We start from the raw sequence: 22,810 nt of genomic DNA on the forward strand, positions 1-22,810 counted from the left end.
ACGGGCCCAGCTGCTCCGCGGCATGTGGGATCTTCCCGGACCGGGGCACGAACCCGTGTCCCCTGCATCGGCAGGCAGACTCTCAACCACTGCGCCACCAGGGAAGCCCCTGCATAAACTCAATTTTTAACATGCAGAGAGACTTTTGGGGCTGTGTGACATCTGCAACTGGAAATGTCCAGCAGAAAGTAGAAAATACAGAGGCAAAACTCAGAGGACAGGTCAAGATAGTGATTTCCGTGTGTGTTTGTGAGAAACATCTGGAAAAAAATTTTAATGTTGGGGAATGCATTTTAATATGGTAACATTAATCTTTAAATAAAATTGAGCATAATTTATGCTGACAAGCTGACATGCCTATTTAAGATGAAGGATTACCTACAGCACAGGAGCTTTCTGACAGCATTCACTGTTCTGCAAAACTGCATTATTATGAGTTTTTAAAAAGTTATAGTGAGGAATTCCCTGGCAGTCCAGTGGACTCTGCACTTTCACTGCAGAGGGCACGGGTTCGATGCCTGGTCAGGGAACTAATCCCATGTACAGCACGGCCAAAAACAAAAAAAAGTGATAGTGAGCTGTGGTATAAGCTGAGTGATAGACACATAAATTAATGGAACAGACTAGAAAGTCCAGAAATAGACTTACATAAATATGGTCATTTGATCTTTGACAAAGGTACAAAAGCAATTCAATAGAGAAAGGATAGTCTTTTCAATGTATGATGTTGGATCAATTAGACATCCACGAGCAAAATAATCTCAACCTAAACCACACACCTTATACAAAGATTAACTCAAAATAGATTATAGATCTAAATTTAAGATGTAAAAGTTTAAAGCTTTTAGGAGAAAACATAGAAATCTTTATGTCCTGGAGTTGAGTTCTTAGAAATGACACCAAAAGCATGATATACAAAGGAAAAAAATTATAACTTGTACCTCATCAAAACTGAAACTTTTGCTCTGCCATAGACAATGTCAAGAGGATGAAAACACAAGCTGTGTGCTGGAAGAAAACATTTGCAAAACAGGTATCTGACAAAGGACTTGTATCCAACATATATTTTTTAAAAACCTTTCAAATGCAATAATAAGAAAATAAATAACGTAGTTTAAAATGGGCAAAGGATTTAAACAGATATATTCAACAAAAGGATATAAAGATAGTAAATAAATCCATGAAAAGATGTTCACCATTGTTAACTGTTTTAGGCTGAATATGGCCCCCAAATATATCTATGTCTTAATTCCTGGACCTTGTGAATGTGACCTTACATGGCAAAAGGGACTTCACAAATGTGATCTTGAAATGGGGTGATTATCCTGGATTATCTAGGTGGATCCTAAATGTACTCACCAGCATCCTTAAGAGAGGGAGGCCAGAATGTCGAAGGAGAAGGAAGACGATGGAAACAGAGAGACATTTGAAGATGATACACTGCTGGCTTTGAAGATGGAGAAAAAGGGACCATGAGTCAAGGAACCCAGGGAATACATTATATATGGAATGCAACATATAGAATTAGATATAAAAATATCCAGATGATATAATTATAGGAATCCACTGAAAGAGACCCACTTTCTAATTAGTTCCTGGAACATGGATGGATGCAGAGAATCCAGCCTTTTGGTTAGCTTCCTGAAGTGGGTTCCTTGACGGAGCTGAACTACAAGACGCTGAACAATGAGTTCCTGATGAATTCAGTCTGGGATAAGCATGATGTTTAAAAGCTAAATCTGTGATCAGAAAGACATGGCTTTAAATCCCCAGTTGGTTATTTATTGGACATGTGACTTGTAGCAAGTTAATGGCTCTAAACTTCAGTTTCTTCTTCTGTAAAATGAAGATGCCGGGAGCATCTACCTCCTAACGTTACCCAATTAAATCAAATAATGCATTTAATGTGCTACCCCAGAGATAACACTCAAGATGTTGGCTGTTACTATTCTGATGGTATTTACCACCCACCTTCTTGGAGAATCAAAGTCTGTAATAGCACATTAAAGACTCTGAGTGGCTCTGTTGAAAAGAACAATTTTCTAGAACTTGCTAGCCTCAGGTACTACCCTGAGCACCTGGTAATGGATTCTCTTTAGCTTGATAATGAGAATGTGGCTGAGGGTCAGGAAGGGGCTATTTTTTGCTCCAGATGACTCATTTCTACCACCACTCAGGGACTAGGGTGGCAATCTTCACATTTTTCAGAGCTTTCCTTACAGGATTAAGGTTTTGTAACTGAGCAGGACCCTATGGGGCCGTCCCACGACAGACCCCTCCCCCCTCCCCTCTGCTTCAGCTCCTCTTTGTAGGACCTAGATAACAGTATTGGATGCACACTTCCTGAGTTGTTTTACAGATGCTAATACCCCCACCAAATGGAAGCAATTAACTACTTGATGACCGTGAGCACACAGCACTGCCCCCAACACACACCTGTTGGAGCCTAAGGTTGAATATCGTTAACCCCTGTGACGCCGCCCTGTTACCTCGCCATCAACCAATCAGAGAATTGTGCGCGAGCTGATCACACAGCCTGGGATGCCATTCCCTCACCTTCCTTTATGAATGCTTTGCTGTAACCCATGGGGGAGTCCAAGGTTTCTGAGCGCTAGCTGTCCTGGACTCCTTGTATGACTCCCTACAATAAACGCTGCACTTTCCTTCAAATCACAACCTGGTGTCTGTAGATTGGCTTTACTGTGCACAGGGCAAGAGGACCCAATTTTGGTTTGGTAGAAGTTTAAGTGCACATCTCCTGGCTCACCTTTCTAGATGTATTATTTCTTATTTTTTAAAAAAATTATTGATGTAGAGTCGATTTACAATGTTGTGTTAATTTGTGCTGTACAGCAAAGTGATTCACTTATATATATATTTTCATATTCTTTTCCATTATGGTTTACCACAGGATATTGAATATAGTTCCCTGTGCTATACAGTAGGGCCCTGTTGTTTATCCATCCTATATATAATAGTTTGCATCTGTTAATCCCAAACTCCCAATTGTTCCCTCCTCCCTGGCCCCCTGCCCCTTGGCAACCACAAGCCTGTTCTCTATGTGAGTCTGTTTCTGTTTCATAGATATGTTCATTTGTGTAGTATTTGAGATTCCACATATAAGTGATGTCATATGGTATTTGTCTTTCTCTTTCAGACTTACTTTGCTTAGTATGATATCTCTGGATTCATCCATTTTGCTGCAAATGGCATGATTTCATTCTTTTTATGGCTAATATTCCATTGTATGTATGTACCACATCTTCTTTATCCATTTATCTGTTGATAGACATTTAGGTTGTTTCCATGTCTTGGTTATTGTGAATAGTGCTGCTATGAATATAGGGGTGCATGTAGCTTTTTGAATTATAGACTTGTGTGGATATATGCCCAGGAGTGGGATTGCTGGATCATATGGTAATTCTATTTTTAGTTTTCTGAGGAACCTCCATACTGTTCTCCATAGTGGCTGCACCAACTTACATTCCCACCACCAGTGTAGGAGGGTTGCCTTTTCTCCACACCCTCTCCAGAATTTGTTATTTGCAGACTTTTTTTTTTTTTTTTTTTAGTTTCTGCTTTATAACAAAGTGAATCAGCTATACATATACATATATCCCCATATCGCCTCCCTCTTGCATCTCCCTCCCACGCTCCCTATCCCACCCTCCCTATCCCACCCCTCTAGGTGGTCACAAAGCACTGAGCTGATCTCCCTGTGCTATGCGGCTGCTTCCCACTAGCTTTTACATTTGGTAGTGTATATAAGTCCATGCCACTGTCTCACTTTGTCCCAGCTTACCCTTCCCCTCAAATCCATTCTCTACATCTGTGTCTTTATTCCTGTCCTGCCCCTAGGTTCTTCAGAACCTTTTTTGGGTTTTTTTTTAGATTCCATATACATGTGTTAGCATACAGTATTTGTTTTTCTCTTTCTGACTTACTTCACTCCGTATGACAGACTCTAGGTCCATCCACCTCACTACAAATAAATAAAGTTCGTTTCTTTTTTTATGGCTGAGTAATATTCTATTGTATATATGTGCCACATCTTCTTTATCCATTCATCTGTTGATGGACACTTAGGTTACTTCCATGTCCTGGCTATTGTAAATAGAGCTGCAATGAACATTGTGGTGCATGTGTCTTTTTGAATTATGGTTTTCTCAGGGTATATGCCCAGTAGTGGGATTGCTGGGTCGTATGGTAGTTCTGTTTTTAGTTTTTTAAGGACCCTCCATACTGTTCTGCATAGTGGCTGTATCAATTTACATTCCCACCAACAGTGCAGGAGGGTTCCCTTTTCTCCACACCCTCTCCAGCATTTATTGTTTGTAGATTTTTTGATGATGGCCATTCTGACTGGTGTGAGGTGACACCTCATTGTAGTTTTTATTTGCAGTTCTCTAATAATCAGTGATGTTGAGCATTTTTCATGTGCCTTTTAGCCATCTATATGTCTTTTTTGGAGAAATGTCTATTTAGATCTTCTGCCCATTTTTTGATTGGGTTGTTTTTTTGTTATTGAGTTGTATAAGCTGTTTGTATTCAGTGTATTATTTCTGAGTCACCTGGCTTCTATCTCACCTGTCCTGAATTTTGACCCTAATGAGTAAGCTGAGAAGAAAGCCGTGATTGCTCAAAAAGTAAATGTGTGCCCTTTTAGGAAAAGGAAAAGGAATTGAAAAAAAGAAGATGAGGATAGCCTTTTAGAGTGAAATAAAACTTTCTGCACTTCACAAAACCCAGATATTATTCAAGTCAGCCCCTTGGGAGGTAGGAATAAATGACTCCTATCAGGGGCTTAAGTAGGAGCAGGTGAGGAGGTGTCAGGCTTTCTTACATCAGGCCCGTCAGTTTAAATCTACATTCTTTTCTCATAGTGTCATTGAATCTTGAAAGTCCAGAGTTCCACATTCTCTTCTGTCCTGTGAGCCTTCTTCAGTCTGCCTCCAGATTTAGAGCAGGAAACCCGTGGCGGTGAGGGCAGGTGGCAGTGTTGGCCTGAGAAGACTAAGTGTAGGTGTGTCTTGCTAACATGCTTGCCAGTATCCTTGATGTGTAAACCAGGTCCCATGAGCTTTTGCCCCCAAGGCCCAAAGATGACAGTCAATTTCTCTTCTCATTTACCTGGGTGGGGCTGCTTCTCCAGACCCAGAGCAGATGAAGGGGTGATGGTTGTGAAATATTCTGTTTCTGCCACCCATATCCCCACCCCTTTCAATCAAAAATTGCTTTTTATAATTGATCTCTGTGCTATGGAGGCCCCAGATCTTCAATGTGCTCCAAACATTCTGGACTCCTTTCTAATTGCTGAAGATCCCCTACTAATCCCCAGGTTGAGAAGTCAGAGGTTCCAATTGATTTGCTGTGACCTGTTTGCTGTCTTTGGGTTTGTATTCCTTAGACATGATGTTTGATTTTCTATGCACTTCCTTCTCACTGAACTGCACCCAAAATAAATGCTGCGGGTTTTGACATGGGAAAGTTTAGCTGTTCAAACATGCACACCCTGCTGACAAATCCACAGATTGTACCACACACCAGTGTTTATAGAATTTTTGACAGGTTTGAAAAAACACTAACTTATTTATCATTTCCAGTGTCCTACAGTCTAATGACTATTTCACCAGGCCTAATTCTCAAAGTCTTTAACTTTCTTTTAAATCATATTACAATTCATTTTCACAAATATTCATCCCAGGCCCTGGTTTACACAAAATGATGCTGACAATGTAGGAATGGGGTTTTGAGGGAGGTGGAATAAAAATCTGTTACAGAAGTAAAATGAAGATCGTAATGTCTTGACACATAACCCAGAGCAATGCAGGAAAGAGTACTGCATTGGGAGGATAGTACATGGGTTCTAATTCCAGCTCTATCATCAACTGTAGGTGGGACTCTGGGAAGCGTCGCTGAATTTCCTCATCTGAACTAGATCTACAATTTCCAAATTCACCAAGATATAAGAATCACCTGGATTGTCTGTTCAGAAAACAGATTCCTAGTCCTCAACTCGGCCTTACTGAAATGGAATTTCCAGGGAAGGGATTTGCAAACGATACACACACACACAAACACACACACACACATGCACACACACACGCGTGCGCGTGCACAGAGCACCCTGTGTGATTTTTTTTTTTTTTTTTTTTTGCGGTACGCGGGCCTCTCACTGTTGTGTCCTCTCCCGTTGCGGAGCACAGGCTCCGGACGCGCAGGCTCAGTGGCCATGGCTCACGGGCCCAGCCGCTCCGCGGCATGTGGGATCTTCCCGGACCGGGGCACGAACCCACGTCCCCTGCATCGGCAGGCAGACTCTCAACCACTGCGCCACCAGGGAAGCCCTGTGTGATTGTTTTGAACAAACAGTTTGGGGAAACACTGAACTAGGTAGTGTCTAGGGTCTTCTAGTTCTGAGAGCTATGATAAAACATCGGATGCTAGGCTTCACCCATGAATGAGAAAAATCTGAAGATAAAATTTATTCATTATTCATACTTAGTATTTTCATAAATATTTGTGTTTTGAAAAGCTATTGAAGTTAATGCTATGGTCTGTGTTTTATGGATCTAAGTGTTTTTCAGATTTATTTTTTCTCTTTGATTCATTGACTGTAATATCTGGACTATCTAGCCCGTGGTGTTGCATTAAGGATAAATGAGACCAGGATGTGAAAGTTTGTTATTATTATTATTGTTGTTGTTAGTAAAATAACTACCATAGGATAGATTCTGCTTTTATGAATTTGATAGATCTTCTAGGGCCTATGTCTTCATTCATATTGGTAAAAAGCCCAGATGAATTAAAAAATACAATTATTTCTTCATTAATTTATTGATTTAGGAAAAAATTTAGAGTACTTACTATGTGCAAAGCATTATGCTGTGTTCTGTCTAAAATGTTTAGAGTGCTTTTCATTTCTCCTTTTTTTACCCGAAATCCTATTTAGTAGTACTTTGGAATGAATCAGATGTTTTATTGATCTCATCAATGTATCAATGCATTAGAAAATTAATAGCATGTATTGACACATCTATTCAGTTAAACAGGATGCATGATACACATTTCAAAGAGAGGACTCCTGGCAACAAATCCACAGGCCCGCAGCAATCTGTGGCCCACAGATTAGTAGCTGTCTATTTAGGGTGTCTTTTCCTATGCCTTCCTTTTCTCCGTGATACATTGCTATAAGAGAAATGAGTTATAGCGACATTCCAGTCCACGGGTTCAAACCTGAACAATGGTACAACCCTATGTAGTGAGACCTTGGTTGTGGGAATAAGTAACGGCAAATCATATTTGTGTAGTGCTTCACAAATAATGAAATAGTTTCATATCTATAATTTCATTTTCTTTCCCCAGCAGTCCTCTGTTATGGGCTGGGGAGGTCTTGTGAGATGTCCAGAGAAACTAGTGAGCCAGGACTGGAAACCAGGCCTCCTGGCTCTCAGTTTAATGCCCTTTCCATTTCTCCTGTGATACCTCTGATTCTACAGCTAGAATGGCAATGGAGAACGGGCTGTCCTACACATCTCTGCCAGGGGTCTTGTGCTGTGGAAAAGATATGGGAAGAGTGATTTGAGCCAATTCTTTTAGACATTTATAAAGGCATCTGTTTCAAAACTCTCACGATCTTACACTTCTCCCTTCTCTTGTATCTCTATTCCAATATATTCTCTAAAGTGGAGCTGACGTTTCTGACTCTAGAACATAATCCCCGAGTAAGAGGAGGTTAATTCATCATCATTTGAAATCCTTAGAACAGTAAACACATTTATTATGTCACGTTAAGTTATTAAGGTTTAATATTAAAACAGAACGGAGTCAGCCCAGCAGGGCAGTGAGGATGTGTTAGAATTCTCCTGCAATTCCCCACTCATCCCAGTGGTTAACTGGGGTAGTTGTCTAAAGGCAGAATGGCAGAAGCCTCTTCATCCTCAGTCTGGAAGGACCAAGGAAACTAACCCTTGCTAACCGTGGCTGCAGAGTATGACACAGTGCCCTGACATCGTCTTGGAGCATTGGAGGCAAGCTCCATGTGGACGGCCAATAATTTCTGCTGAGATTTCCAAAGAGAGGTATCAGGTTCCCAAGCAGGTGTTGAGTACTTGGGAGTCTGAGTGGGTAGATGGTCATCACCTGGAACAGGACGGGACCCCAGGCATAGGGTTAGGATACAGGGCAAGGCCTTGTAGGAATCAAGAGATCCACTGAGGTCCACTACTCAGATTTGGCGAATAAAAGTTTAGGGCACTCAGTTACTTGAATTTTGAATTTCAGGTAAACTGAATACTTTTTTTAGGGTAAAGGATGTCCCATGCAATATACATGCAATTCAAATTTAACTGAGAGCTGTAAATTTTATGTGGCAATGTTAACAGGGACAGAATATTTCAGAGCTTTTGTGGACAGCATTTCAATTTTTCCTGATTCCGCTCAAGACCTCTAGGTTCACCATGTTCTTCTTTGTCAGTAACCTGGATGCTCTGTTCATAAGGTAAGACTAGAGGAGGGAGATCCATTTCCAAAACAGTAATATCTGAAATTTTATTTCCAATTTACGTAATGAAATTTGACATTCATACAGACCCTCTTTACAATAGAATACAGTAGGTAGTTTCTTTTTGAACATAAAGACATTATTAAGCTAGAAAGTGTCTTTCTCTTCAAATATTTCTTTTTTCATAATTTGTCAGTGTTCATTTCTTACAATCAATTTGTGGAGAAAATGATTTACAAAATTAATTGTGAACATCTACAGGAAGTCTTTATTATCTAAACAATGGTATTTATTTAAAGTATAAAAGCAGGACTTAAAAAATTAACTGTGGGGATTTCTCTGGCAGCCCAGTGGTTAAGATTCCAAACTTCCAAAGCAGGGGGCATGGGTTCGATACCTGGTTGGGGAAATAAGGTCCTACATGCCGTGCCATGCAGCGCAACCAAAAAAATTTAAAAACAAAAAAAAATAAAAAACGAATTCTGCTTGTGCTGTTTGTCATGGGGAAGTATTTTGTCTTAATCAGATAAAATATCATTGAAAATATACTGTTTGGTTTCTTCCCATGCAGGTCCTGCACCCTTCTTAATTTTCTCACATGGAAACAGGATCTTTAGGATTGACTTGGAAGGAACTAATCATGAGCAGTTGGTAGCAGATGCCGGCATGTCCATGATCATGGATTTTCATTACAATGAAGAAAGGATCTATTGGGTCGATCTAGAAAGACAACTTTTGCAAAGAGTTTTTCTGAATGGGACAAGCCAAGAGGTAAAGTACCATTTCCCATGGCATTTGAGGGATTTTTGAACAGGCTGTCAAATATGATATAGCAAATTCATAACATATAGATAAATGAAAATTACATTGCAAACACACGTCTGGCATATGTAGGTATTTATTTAATCTGCATCTGTGGTATCATGTTACTGAACAAGCCCATGCATGTGGCATTGATATTTGGAAGTCCCCAACAGGAGAAAGTGAGGATGTCAGTGTAATTTTGAAAAGATGTAAGTTTATTAAGCCAGATCGCCATTTTATGGTTAAAACAGATTATTTACATGATTATTTTCTACTCCAGTGGTTCTCAGCTGGTGGCAATTTTGCCCCTCAGGGGACATTTGGCAATGTCAAGAAATATTTTTGTTTGTCACAACTGGACTGGAGAGAAGAGAAGATGTGCTAGAGGCCAGGGATGCTGCTAATCTTCCTACAATATGTAGGACAGTCCCTCACAACAAAGAATTACCAGGCCCCCAATGTCAGTCGTGCTGAGGTTGAGAAACCCTGTCTCATCTGTTTAAAATCTCTGTCATGGGTTTTTGCACCTAATATTTAGGAAGAAAATCTTTCTTCTTTTTATCCTCAAGGTGTTCGCAGTCTGGAAAAAAATAATAAAGCAGGTGATAGATATAAAATATTTTGCTTCAATCACATACAAAAGATCTTTTATCTTTCTTCTTAATTAGTAGAACCCTTAAATGAGTCCCAGCAGGAATGGTCTCTCCTGGGAGATGGATTACAGAGAACGGGTGGCCAGAGAAACCTTAAGCATTTATTCCCAACACAAAGTGCCCGCTGTTTGTTTTTTGGGTTTGTTTGTTTTTTTTTAAACACAACTTTCTCCCTCCAATTATTCTTAAAGCCTTCAATTAGGCACTAATCTGTTTTATCACATCTCTAATACTTACTAATCTCACTTTTAACAAAGATGGCTACTCATTACTCTCCAGCCATCTGTAGACTAGTTTCAAAATCTTGAGTTTAAGAATTTGGAGGGTTTCCTGTCAGAGAACAGGAAAAAAACATTAAATAGTTGTGGAATTTGTGGCAAGTCATTAGGAAAGGATTGGCCTGAAGCCTAAAATCCACTAGTATTAGTCCCTGCTTTGGGTTAAAACATTGTTTAAAAAGGACAACCATTAAAAGGCAAACCACTTACTGGAGTGAACTAATATATTAGCAATTAGTTAAATGGATTGGCTAGATTACTTTGTATGGGATGTGGGAATAGCACAGACTCCTGAGACTGATTTCTGTCCAAGTCTGTGTTTGCTGATTTCACATCGGCAGCTGAAAATCAGTGATTGTGGGAATATTTCCACCACGGAAGTCTGCCATGGTACAAATCAGGGCTTCCTCCAATCTCTCACCCTCCGCGTACCTAGAGGACTGGTTTACTTGCACATGCTGGAACTAGGAGATAACTGAGGTTTGGTTAAGTTGTTTTTATCACAAGAGAGCATAAAGAAAAGCCCTGCTATTCAGATCCTGGGGACAGAGCCTGAAGGCACTGAGGACTTTTAGAAAGGGAGGGACCTGGAAGGTCCGTTTATAAAGGGAGGAAGAGGAACCAGAAGAAATTAATCTACTTCATGCCCCTATGCACAAACTCCAAGGGAATCTTGCCAGAATTTAGCAAAGCTTAGAATTGGGTTCAGGTGAGAACCTGGAAAATTCCGTTAGCAAATGGAATTGAATAAACTAACCTTAAGGTAGCATGGAAATTCCACTGTTACTATAGTTGAAATAATTAATACTTTATGGCTGATTGCCTAATTTCAATAAATATAGAATAAATTTTCATCTCAAAGCTGTGATATAAATACTATGCCCAGAAATATTCACATGGGAGGATGAATATTGCTACATCTGAATAATGGCATGGTATCTATGACTAGTTTATCATTTAAATTTTGGGAATGCACAAAAATGACAAGAACTTAAAAGAATAAACTTTGATACATAACAATAAAAACAATTTTGTTGTGAATGGGGAAATATTAATAACAATTTTAAAATTTGATTTTACAGAAAATATGCGAGATAGAGAAAAATGTTTCGGGAATGGCAATAAATTGGATCAATGAAGAACTTATTTGGTCAAATCAACAGGACGGAATCATTACAGTAACAGATATGAAAGGAAACAATTCCCGCGTTCTCTTAAGCGCCTTAAAATATCCTGCAAATATAGCAGTTGATCCAGTAGAAAGGTAAATGCTGCTGGTTTTGGACATTGAAATATATTTCAAAATCTGAAATTCATGGAATCATGACATTTTGACTTAAAGAGACCTCCTGATTGAGACCAAGACTCTCTTTTACAATGCACAAACACCATTTTCAATAGGGCGTTTGCCTGGATTTGAACTGAGGCAGGCTTGCTCTACCAGTAGCACTCTTGACTACCATGGTTTCCTGCTAGAGAAGTGTAATTCTCCTTCTAACTTGATCACACAGAATTGCCATAACAGGGCAATAAATATTTGTTGAATTGAATTTTCATTCAAAATAGTCAAACTCGTCCTGTGCAGACATCCGGGGATTACTGAAAAACTGAGAGAAGTCAGCCATTTCAGTGACCTTACATTCAATTATGTGTCTACGTGATGTGTTTGCCCTCAGGTTTATGTTTTGGTCTTCAGAGGTGGCGGGCAGCCTTCACAGAGCAGATCTTGGTGGTGTGGAAGTGAAGCTTCTGTTAGAGACATCAGAGAAAATAACAGCTGTGTCATTGGATGTGCTTGAGAAACGGCTCTTTTGGATTCAGTACCATAGAGAAAGAAGCAATTCTCGTATTTGTTCCTGTGATTACGATGGAGGTTCCGTCCATTTTAGCCAACATCACACACAGTAAGTTTTGCTTTTGGTATAAAATAACACAATTGCCATTCGAAGTTTGTGTGATAAATGAATGTTACTTTTGTCAGCTAAACTGGTGTAGTGGTTTAGTACAGATTTTGGAGTCCAAAACCTTGAGCTCAAGTCCCAGATTTACTATTTATTAGGTGAGTGACTTGGGCAGGTTACACAACTTCTCTCATCCTGTTTCCTTTAATGTGGGTGTCGGAGTAGGGAGGGAACAAAAAGTGCCCACTGAACTGAAATGGTATTTTGAGACTGAACAACAAGGCAGGTGCCTCCATATAAGCAATGGATCAGTATATTATAGGGTAACCTTCTCAGAGGGTGGGATTGGGTGGGCAGCGATCCAGAGCATTTGTAGCTGCACTGCACACTCCCAAGGGGCCACTGAGACAATTTTACAGTTAACTTAGGGTATGGGGATATGTGCTTGGAAACAGGAAGTACATTCCTCAGTCAAGATTTATTCCTAGGTCTTGTGGGTGCTGGAAATATGGCAGTGAAGGTCTTCATCATTTTATGGGGACTAAGAGAGCATAGAGGCCACCCAATCCTAATGATTATTAATCAATATCTATTATTTACAAAGCCCTTGACAACAGAGAAGTTATCTACTGCACAGTACGGTCCTGGGTAGGGTCAGCGGAAGGACAGGAGGAATTGTACGGGCCCAAGATGGCATCAGTTATGCTGAGAGCCACACAGTGGGGATAATAATAGGACCTATTTCTTGGGATTATTGTGAAGATTAAGTAAAGAAACACAAATAAAAATAATTAACAGTATTTGGCATATAATAAATTTTCACATGCTGGTTATAGGTATTCATTTTGGAATTACTATGTCATATGTTTTGTGAAGCATCTGTCTTTCGTTTGACTTGCTATCTTGCCAGCAACTGACTCTAGCTTGCGGCAAGAGGAAGCAATTAGTTGTGCAAAATTGACACAACCTGAAGTCCACTCTTTTTTTTTTTTTTTTTTTTGCGGTACACGGGCCTCTCACTGTTGTGGCCTCTCCCGTTGCGGAGCACAGGCTCCGGACGCGCGGGCTCAGCGGCCATGGCTCACGGGCCCAGCTGCTCCGCGGCATGTGGGATCTTCCCAGACCGGGGCACGAACCCGTGTCCCCTGCATCGGCAGGCGGACTCTCAACCACTGCGCCCCCAGGGAAGCCCTGAAGTCCACTCTTATCCTGTTCCTGATTTCTTCCCTATTTTATTTTCACCACACTTATGTGCTGAGAGGCAAAAGAATGAGAATAGATCTGGAGCTAAAAATCGTATCCTATTAATTCAGATTATGGCTACATAAAGAAAAATTTAAACTTAATATCTGTTTCTAACCCTAAATGAGAAACAATTGAAAACGTAGGTGATTAAAATTCAGACAATAAATTGAAATGAAGTGAAACTCTAATAAGCCCAGAAGAAATGTTCTGCCATTCTTTATGTGTTTTTCCTGTTGTTTTTAGGCACAATATTTTTGCGATGTCCCTTTTTGGTGATCGTATTTTCTATTCAACATGGAAAAAGAAGACAATTTGGATAGCTAACAAGTACACTGGGAAGAATATGGTCAAAATTAACCTCAGTCCATCATTTGTACCTGGTGGAATTAAAGTAGTGCATCCACTCGTACAGCCCAAGGCAGAGGGTGATCCTTGGGTACCTGGTGAGTCATCTTTGACCTCAAACAGAATCTGGCATAGTCCTCAACTTTCTCAAGATAGATACTTAGGAGTCATCCTTGATTTCTCCCACTGCCTCACCCTCAATTTCCAATGTACCGCCAAATCCTTTCCATTCTACCTCCTAAATACATCTCAAATGTCCACTCCCCACTCCCCCAGCTGCCACCACCATAGTCCAAACAGCCAGCATATCTTGTCTGGCCTATTGTGGCAGCTACTTAATTAATCTTTCTGTTTTCTCCTCTTGCCTTTACATAGTAAATCTGATCTGTTAACCCCCCCTGCTTAAAATCTTTCAAAAGCTTTCCTTTGCATTTAGATCGAAATTTAACATTTAACCAGGCCTACCAATATTTGACCAATTTGATCCAGCATCTTTTCCTCCTCCCCTCACTGGACTCTAACACAAGTCTTCCTGGAGTTCTTCAGACATGCCAAGCTCCTTCATACCTTCGGGATTTTGCAGTCACTCTTCTCTCTGCCTAGACTTCTCTCCAGTTCTGAGCTTAACTGTCATGTCCTCAGGTAGGCCTTCTCTGGTCCTCCGAGCAAAGTAGGCCCCTTCACCTCCTATCTTTCTCTCGATAGATATTCACTGAACTCATCAAACGTGGAATTACGTACCACTTTGCTTTCTTTTTGATTTTCTCTCCCACTTGATTATAAATGCCATGCATGCAGGGACCATATCTGACAGATGGATGGATGGACAGATTGATGTAAACCACCCTATATTCAGTGGTTATTTATTTATTTATAAAAAATTAGTAAAATAAATGGATTAACTGAATCTAGTCATAGTCCCAAATTTCTACGTTCAAATGCAGTCTTCTCTGAATTCTGTTGAAGGACGAAGGGAACAAAAAGTGCCCATTGAACCGAGGAAGCATCTTAAGACCAAAAAATGAGGCAGGCAGCTCCGTATAATCAGTGGATTGATTTATTATAGAGTAACGTACAGGGTGGGATTGGAATTGGGCAGACAACGATCTGGAAGCATTCACAGCTTTACTCTGCACTGCCGAGGGGCCACTGGGACAATTTTATAGTTAACCTGGGGTATGGGGGTACGTGCTTGGAAGCAATGTTTATGAATGGGTCACTAGACTCATGGGTGCCAGGAATATGTCAGGGAAGGTTTTCATCATTGTTTGGGGACTAAAGGAGTATAGAGGCTACCTGGTCCTTATGATTATTACCTACAAAGCCCTTGATGACAGAGAAGTGATTCACTGCACAGCACAGTCCTGGGTGGGGTCAGCAGAAGGACAGGAGAAACTGTAAGGGCCCAAGATGACGTCAGTTATGCTAACAGGCATACAAATTCCTTCACATATAATCTTTTTTTTTAGGTAGACTGTTTTGATATGGCTTATATACCACATAAATTATGTTACACTAACATCTGTCTTTATGTAAAACTTTTATTTCAAGAGGGCTTTAAAATATATTTAATTTCATCTGCAACTAGCCTTGTGAGTTTCCAAAATAAAGATGGAATTGTTTGTTTTCTCTTCTTTCTACCTGTTGGATGCCACTAGGATTTGGTAATAATGTGGGACATGGTAGGGACTATAAGTCCCTCCCACAATTAGTGTATAAATGGGTTTGTACCTGCCCTCGACATAGCTCCTGAAGAGAGCTGTAGGGACTGAACGGAGAACAGGCATGAGACTGTCAAAGGGAGGTTAGAATCTAGGGGGAATTGACATTGTTATTTCTTATATCCTCAGGCAGGTAACTAATAGTACAAATGCTTTTAATCTATTTCTTTAAAAAACTTAGATAGAAACTATAATTTCACTTGTGTAATGACTATACTTTCAATGCAAGAGATGAGAAACTGCAAGGACAAATTCCTAGAGATGAAGCATTTGTTCAGGCAAGTTATTTTTTTTTAACTCACTTATTTGAATTTAAAAAGCAAGAGTTGTGGTAAACAATTCAACTGTGGCTTGAGCACAACATTAAAGAACAACAACCAAGTAGCAAGACTATAGAATAGATGGTGACCATATTCCACACATAAAAGGCAGTGCATCTGATATACTGCCAGTTACCTTCCATGGGAAATTTCGACTCAAGCTCAGATACAACTTATTGTCCAAGTGGTGATGACTCACAATAAAATTAGAACCAACAACCATAGTACTACGAATAATTATCAGTCTCATTCACAGTAGTTAGAGATATCGTCATCATCATCACTATCTCTTACATTTATATGTAACCTCATAATTTCCAAAGTATTTTCTTGGGCATTATCATATTGGTTTGTCACAGCAACATTGTGAGACAGAAAGGTCCTCAATTATTGTACTCATTTCATAATTGAAAAATATGAAGCCTAGAGAAATAGAGTGACTTTTCCAGGATTACACACCTTGTAAATGATGGATTCTGGAAAAAATTCCTGTCTGTCAGTTTAGTGTTCTTTCTACCATAAACAGGTAAGCTCTTCAGAGTCCTTCACTATTACTTGGACTCTTTGATGGGGCGTTCAAATAGGATATTGAAAGCATGAATTTCAGGAGAAAATCTACAATGATGCACTATAGAACAATGTGGCAAATAATAGAATTTGATTGGAAAGACGGTGCCAGCTGCAGAGCTACAGGCAAACCTGGAATCTAGAAGGCAGTTGGCACTGGAGATACTGGCTTTAGTTATTGATCAAAGGATGGGCTTCATATGAGGTCCAAGTGCAAAGGACTTTTGATTTCAAGAGCACTGTTACTTTGGCTATCATCAAATAGGTTTAAATTGTTTTAGTGCCATGTATAGCAGAAATTCTTTACCTGAGATTTAGGGTTGTGAAGCCCTTGATTGTATATGTTAGATGAAGATATGCAATTGTCCGTCTAGGGAGATGGTACCTAACTTCCATCAGGTTCTCAAAGTACCTGATAGCCTTCACATTTAAAGATGTACTTCTGGGCTTCCCTGGTGGCGCAGTGGTTGAGAGTCTGCCTGCCGGTGCAGGGGACGCGGGTTCGTGCCCCAGTCCGGGAACATCCCACATGCCGCGGAGTGGCTGGGCCTGTGAGCCATGGCCGCTGAGCCTGCGTGTCCGGAGCCTGTGCTCCGTGATGGGAGAGGCCACAGCGGTGAGAGGCCCGCGTATCGCAAAAAAAAAAAAAAAAAAAAAAGGTGTACTTTTCTGGAGGCTGGTTAATTCCTGCTGAAGAATAGGCTTACAATTATAGCTCTTCTGGCAAAGTGAACAGTAGTAGTACCTTGGTTTGCAAGGCATTTAGTAGTGAGACTATTTCAGTGAGGAGATAGCTGAGAAAAATCATGTAACTTGGTTGATATTATTTTTGTTATAAAATATATGTATTTATACAAATAAGAGGACCAACAAACTTACCTCATGAAAAATGCCTAAACTATCATTTATCAAACACTAGTTCTGTAAGGGTTATTTGGAAGGAAGAAACATTTTAGGGTCAGATGATTTAGACAGACTGGGTTAAATAAAGTTAAGCAGGTTGTTTTTTTCTCAAGTGATTTCTCAGAACCACTCAGACGGTTATGTGCACTGTTAATCTCTAAGGGCCGTATAACCTGTGACATTTTTCTATTTTATTTCCTATGCAGTAGCCTGTTTGACTCCTGAATATATTATTTTTAGTCCAGGCCTCTTTCTTGAGATATAGACAAAGGAAGGGGTGGGGGGTGGGGGGAACCTGAGGCATAGTGAGAGCTAAGCTGCAGAAAGAAAGTGATTTCAAACATTGGGGATTTATTCATAATACACAAAAGGGAGCAGCCCTGATGAAGACCAAGGAGCAAGGGTGGGGCTTACAAAGGCAAAGCCACAGAGCTCCACCAGGAAGAGCATTGTATCAGTTTAAACAAGTCCTTGTTTGTCCACGGCTTGTCCATTGAGATTGGCTGGTTATAGAGGAGTTCGAGGCAGCAGATTGATGAGCCCAAGTCGAGGTAATAGAGCCACAGTTTCAGCATCAGGCTGGTTTTCTGATGATTCTGACCTATTTCCTGAGAGTAGTCACTCTGGTGCCTTCTCTTGCAGTCTGCTTCCTCCAGGATCAGGGTCCTGCTGGGGCCACGTCGGATGTACACATTCAGGCTCAGCACAAGTTTCCTTCTCAAGGCCCACATGTTCACCTGCCTTCTGAGCATTTCTACTTGGATTTCTTGCAAGTGCTTCAGGAGCAAAGGAAATAACTGACCCACTCACTTTCCCCTCCCTTCTCCCCAGCTTCTCTCCCTCCAGTGTCCCTACTTTGGTGAGTAGCATTCTACCTCCACCTCGACAGGCAGAAATCTAGGAGTTGCCCTTTCCTCCCTCTTTCTCATTCCAACACCATGAAATCAATCTCCAGCTCCTGACAATTCTACTACCTACCATCTAACCACTTGGGCCCCTCTCAGAGCTCTCCATCCCTGGTGTCCACTTAATTCATGTCCCCCACCTCCCTTTTCCATGCTGCAGGGAGTATAACCCTTCAAAACGAAGAACCCAATCGTGTCGTTCCTGGGTTAAAATCAGTTGTCAACTCTCAATTGCCAATAATAAAACCCAGTCTTTTTATCTAACTGGTTCATGGGGTACCCCGTTCATTTCTCAGCTTCCACTCTCACCATTTTCTGCATTAAAGTCTGGGCTGCAGCCATCCTCAAAGATTTGATTTCCTCCAGGGAGGCACACTTGCTCTCTCCTCCAGCCTTTCGGCATGTTCTGGAACACTCTTTCTTTTTTTTTGGCCGCATGGCTTGCGGCTCTCAGTTCCTTGACCAGGGATTGAACCTGGGCCATGGCGGTGAAAGCCCTGAATCCTAACCACAAGGCCACCAGGGAACTCCCTGGGAGCACTCTTTCTAATTCTCGGCAGTGGCTTACTCTTCATCCTCTGAGAAACAGCTCCAATATCACTTCTTTCAGGAACACTTTCCCTGACCTCAGAGCCTCAGTAGCTATTTGCAGAAAATAGCAGATTTCCCCTGTCACAGGGCACTTAATCATGTTTTGCCATAAACATCTGTCTTCCTCAACTTCCTTTGTCCTATGAGGACACAGACTACAACTCTCCATTGCACTCCCAGTGCCTAGAGGACATTTAATAAACCATAGTTGGAAAAAAAAAAGACTGAGAAAAACACCCTTTGGTACCCTCTCCCTGCTAAATAATACCACGAGGAACAACTTCTAAAGATATTTAATATCTGAATACGTGTTGCCTTTCTTCCATGTTGTAAGCCCCTGCCCTTGGCCAGACAGTCTTCAGTGAGCCTGCTCCCTTTTGTATAGTTATGAATAAATCCCAGTGTTTTAAATCAGTTTTCTCTGCAGCAGATCTTTGCAGCTTAACTCTAGGGAGAGTCTTTTTCAGAGTCTTTTAGACTCTTTTATGCTTCAGTCTTTTTCTTCTTTCTTTTCATTAAGTGGTCTAGGTTTGAACCCAGGCAGACTGACACCATGCTGCCTCCCCAGCTACGCTCTCACTATTGTCTATAGTTTCCTATCTTAGGTTTGCCTTAATTGTTTTGGGATAACCTGTCATTTGGCATATTCTTGTCTATCCATGGCCTGCTGGTGGTTAAAAGCTTCAGTTTGCACAGATTATGGGGCCCAAACCTTATTTTTTTCTCTTTTAAAATTTTTTTCCACTTCAGGAACTCAGAAAATCAATCTCTTTCTCTCTCCGTCTCTCTCTTTGTTTCTCTCTCTCACTCACACACACATAAGCACACACACACACACTCCTCCTCCTCTGGCGCTCTGAAAAGAGACACAGAGTTGATCTCACATTTTTGTTGTCATGATTAAACTTATTAGGCAACAGTGTTCTCCTGGCTGCCCTGACACCTATACTGTTAGAGTTGTCCCTCAGTATCCACGGGGATTTGTTCGGACTCTGACCAATACCAAAATCCGAGAGTGCACTAGTCCCTTATAAAATAGTGTAGTATTTGCATATTACCTAACGTCCTTCCTTATACTTTAAATCATCTCTAGATTACTTATCATACCTAACACAATATAAATACTGTGTAAATAGTTGTAAATACTATGTAAACAGTCTCTGGCACAAGGCAAATTCAAATTTTGTTTTTTGAAACTTTCTGGAATTTTTTTAAAGAGTATTTTTGATCCACGGTTGGTTGAACATGCAGATGTGGAACTCATGGATACAAAGGGCAGACTGTATATGAATCTCAGAGCCAGTGTGGGAACTTCTTTGTATACACTGTATACAGAGTATACAGTGTTAATGGCATTATTTCAAGCTCAACATTTAGAGAATTTGCAACTATAGTTTTACTGCTCACAGATGTTCTTTTGTAAAAGGTGCAAACAATTTCTCTTTCTTCTGTGGTTCTTTAAAATGTAGATTCCAGTTTTAAGCTCATAAGAGAATTTCAAAAGCGTCTTCTTTGGAAAATGAAGCACATCTGTCATCAACACTGTTTAAAATACTTTGCATTCATTTCATGCAGAAAAATGTTGCTGAATTTCTTTAATTCTGAGAGTTCCTGAAGGAGAACTGTCTCCACCTAGAAGTGTACCTGCTTATGGAAGTGACTAGTGTAGCTAAAACTGCCCAGGTGGGACTCTGATTCACTTTGATTACATCATTGCTGGGGTTTCTACTGTAAAACCTTGGTTTTTTTGATACCTCTAGAAAAGAATCATCCTAGATATATGAATATTATTTTCACATAATTTTTTCTTAAAATGTAAATATTGTGGTAAAGTACACAGAACATAAAATTTATCATCTTAGCCATTTTTAAGTGTACAGTTAGGTGGCATTAAGTACATTCACAGTTTTTGTGCAACCATCACCACCATTAATCTCCATAAATCTTATCATCTTGTAAAACTGAAACTCTACACCCATCAAATGAGAACTCCCCATTTCTGCCTGTCCTCGGCCCCTGGCAACCACCACTCTCCTTTCTGTCTCTGTGATTTTGACTACTACTCTAAGGACCTCATATAAGTGTAATCATACAATATTCCTCTTTTTGTGACTGGTTTATTTCACTCAGCATAATGTCCTCAAGATCCATCTGTTTTGTAGCTTGTGTCAGAATTTCTTTTCTTTTTAAGGCTGAATAATAACCCACTGCATGTGTATATCACATTTTGCTTATCTGTTTCTCCTTTGATAAACACTTGAGTTGCTTCCATGTTTTAGCTATTGGGAATAATGCTGCTACAAACATGGGTCTGCAAATATCTTTTTGAGATGCTGCTTTTAATTCTTTTGAACATATACTCAGAAGTGAATTGTTGGATCATACGGTAATTTTACTTTTAATTTTTTGAAGGCCCATTATACTGTTTTCCACAGCGGCTGTACTAGTTTACATTTACACCAACAGTGCACAAGGATTCCAATCTCTCCCTATCCTCATCTACACTTATATTCTGTTTTCATATAGTTTAAATTATCAGTTCAAACACCCAAAGCTCTGTTATTTATTACAGAAATCTTAGCAAATTATGGATTTCTGTACTTCCTAACATACTTATAGTTATTGACATTTTCTCAATGATGAGGGTCACATTTACAAAGATACACGTCATTGGGGCAAGAATAGGACTGATTTGAGGCAAAGCTGGGTTTTTTAAAAAATTAATTATTTTTGGCTGCGTTAGGTCTGTTGCTGCACGTGGTCTTTCTCTAGTTGCGGTGAGCGGGGGCTACTCTTCGTTGCGGTGCGCAGGCTTCTCATTGTGGTGGCTTCTCTTGTTGTGGAGCACGGGCTCTAGGCATGCAGGCTTCAGTAGTTGTGGCACGTGGGCTCAGTAGTTGTGGCTTGTGGGCTCTAGAGCTCAGGCTCAGTAGTTGTGGCGCACGGGCTTAGTTGCTTCGCGGCATGTAGGATCTTCCCGGACCAGGGCTCGAACCCATGTCCCCTGCATTGGCAGGCAGATTCTTAACCACTGTGCCACCAGGGAAGCCCAAAGCTGGGTTTTTAATGCAGGTTTGCCCTGACACCAATGGCTGCCATGTGAAGTGCCTTTTAAATACTTGTAATGGCTCTTCATCAATTTTCTATCTTTCTTGCTGTTGTCTCTTGCTTCTTGCTGGTTTCCATATGCCTGGCTCTGGCCTCTTTAGTTTGAGACTTTTTCCTGCCATTCATTTGTTGAGGAACCCAGATCATTTGTCCCTTAGAATTTCCCACATTCTGGATTTTTCAGATTCTATCCCTGTGGTGTCATTTAACGTGATTCTGTTTTTCCTATACACTGGTAGTTTTAGCCTAGAAGCCTTATCAGATTCAGATTTTTTGCAAGAGTACTTTATAGGTGGTACTGCAGGTAGTACCGCATGCTTCCTAGTGACCACGCCAGAGGGCATGTAGTGGCTGGGTCTCCATTCTTTTTGTGATGTTCAAGATTCATCAGTGGTTCAGGTGTTGCCAGCCTGGTCTGTTCATTATAGAGTTTCCTATCAGCCTTTTGTGTAATGGCTTTACAAGCTATTAATTGTCATTGCTTAGAGGCATTTTTTCATTAGAGGTTTGAAGTAATGACATTCTAATTCTATCACTGCTTATTAGTTGAATAACTTTTCCACATCAGCTCTATGATTTCCCTGAGGAGCATCTTTTATAGGAAATGTAAATTAAATGCTTGATTTAATCTTTCCCTTAATTTATCTGTTTTCAGAATAAAGGGTTAGTGTATTCTCCAGAGGTGACCTTCTTTTAAAAAAAGCATCTTTATAAATTCAAGGATGTAAAAAATATTTGAAATGTTTCTATTCATTGCAGTTATTATCATTTTCACACTCAGATTATGCCGCCTTTATCCAGGAGGAGCCCTGAGATAAGGCTTCTAGTTGTGGGAAAGATGACCAGTAACTAACCCTTGGTGGTCTAGAATGCTGGGCTGAGGCTGTGCCTGGGCTCAGCAAGAAAGAACATTGGAATCATGTAGCCACTCCTGCTAGTGGGGAATGCACTGTGGATGGGGGTGGT

The 22,810-nt window shown here is 40.4% G+C and overlaps 1 protein-coding gene across 4 annotated transcripts in view; it reads left to right on the forward strand.

Moving 5' to 3' along the window:
• Window positions 1-22,810, forward strand: part of EGF (epidermal growth factor) — a 107,163-nt gene that overhangs the window by 13,697 nt on the left and 70,656 nt on the right. For all 4 annotated transcript variants that reach the window (XR_003795541.1, XR_003795540.1, XR_003795542.1 and 1 more), the window contains exons 2-5: window positions 9,075-9,274; window positions 11,321-11,502; window positions 11,915-12,142; window positions 13,628-13,827. Coding sequence is in view for 1 of the 4 variants with exons in the window: in XM_029234889.1 (XP_029090722.1) it covers window positions 9,075-9,274; window positions 11,321-11,502; window positions 11,915-12,142; window positions 13,628-13,827 (810 nt within the window). In the remaining 3 variants the exon portion in view is untranslated. The remainder of the gene's footprint in view (window positions 1-9,074; window positions 9,275-11,320; window positions 11,503-11,914; window positions 12,143-13,627; window positions 13,828-22,810) is intronic.

Source organism: Monodon monoceros, unplaced genomic scaffold (genome assembly GCF_005190385.1).
Source record: "Monodon monoceros isolate NGI ecotype Baffin Bay Population unplaced genomic scaffold, NGI_Narwhal_1 Super_Scaffold_20, whole genome shotgun sequence".
Lineage (NCBI taxonomy): Eukaryota > Metazoa > Chordata > Mammalia > Artiodactyla > Monodontidae > Monodon > Monodon monoceros.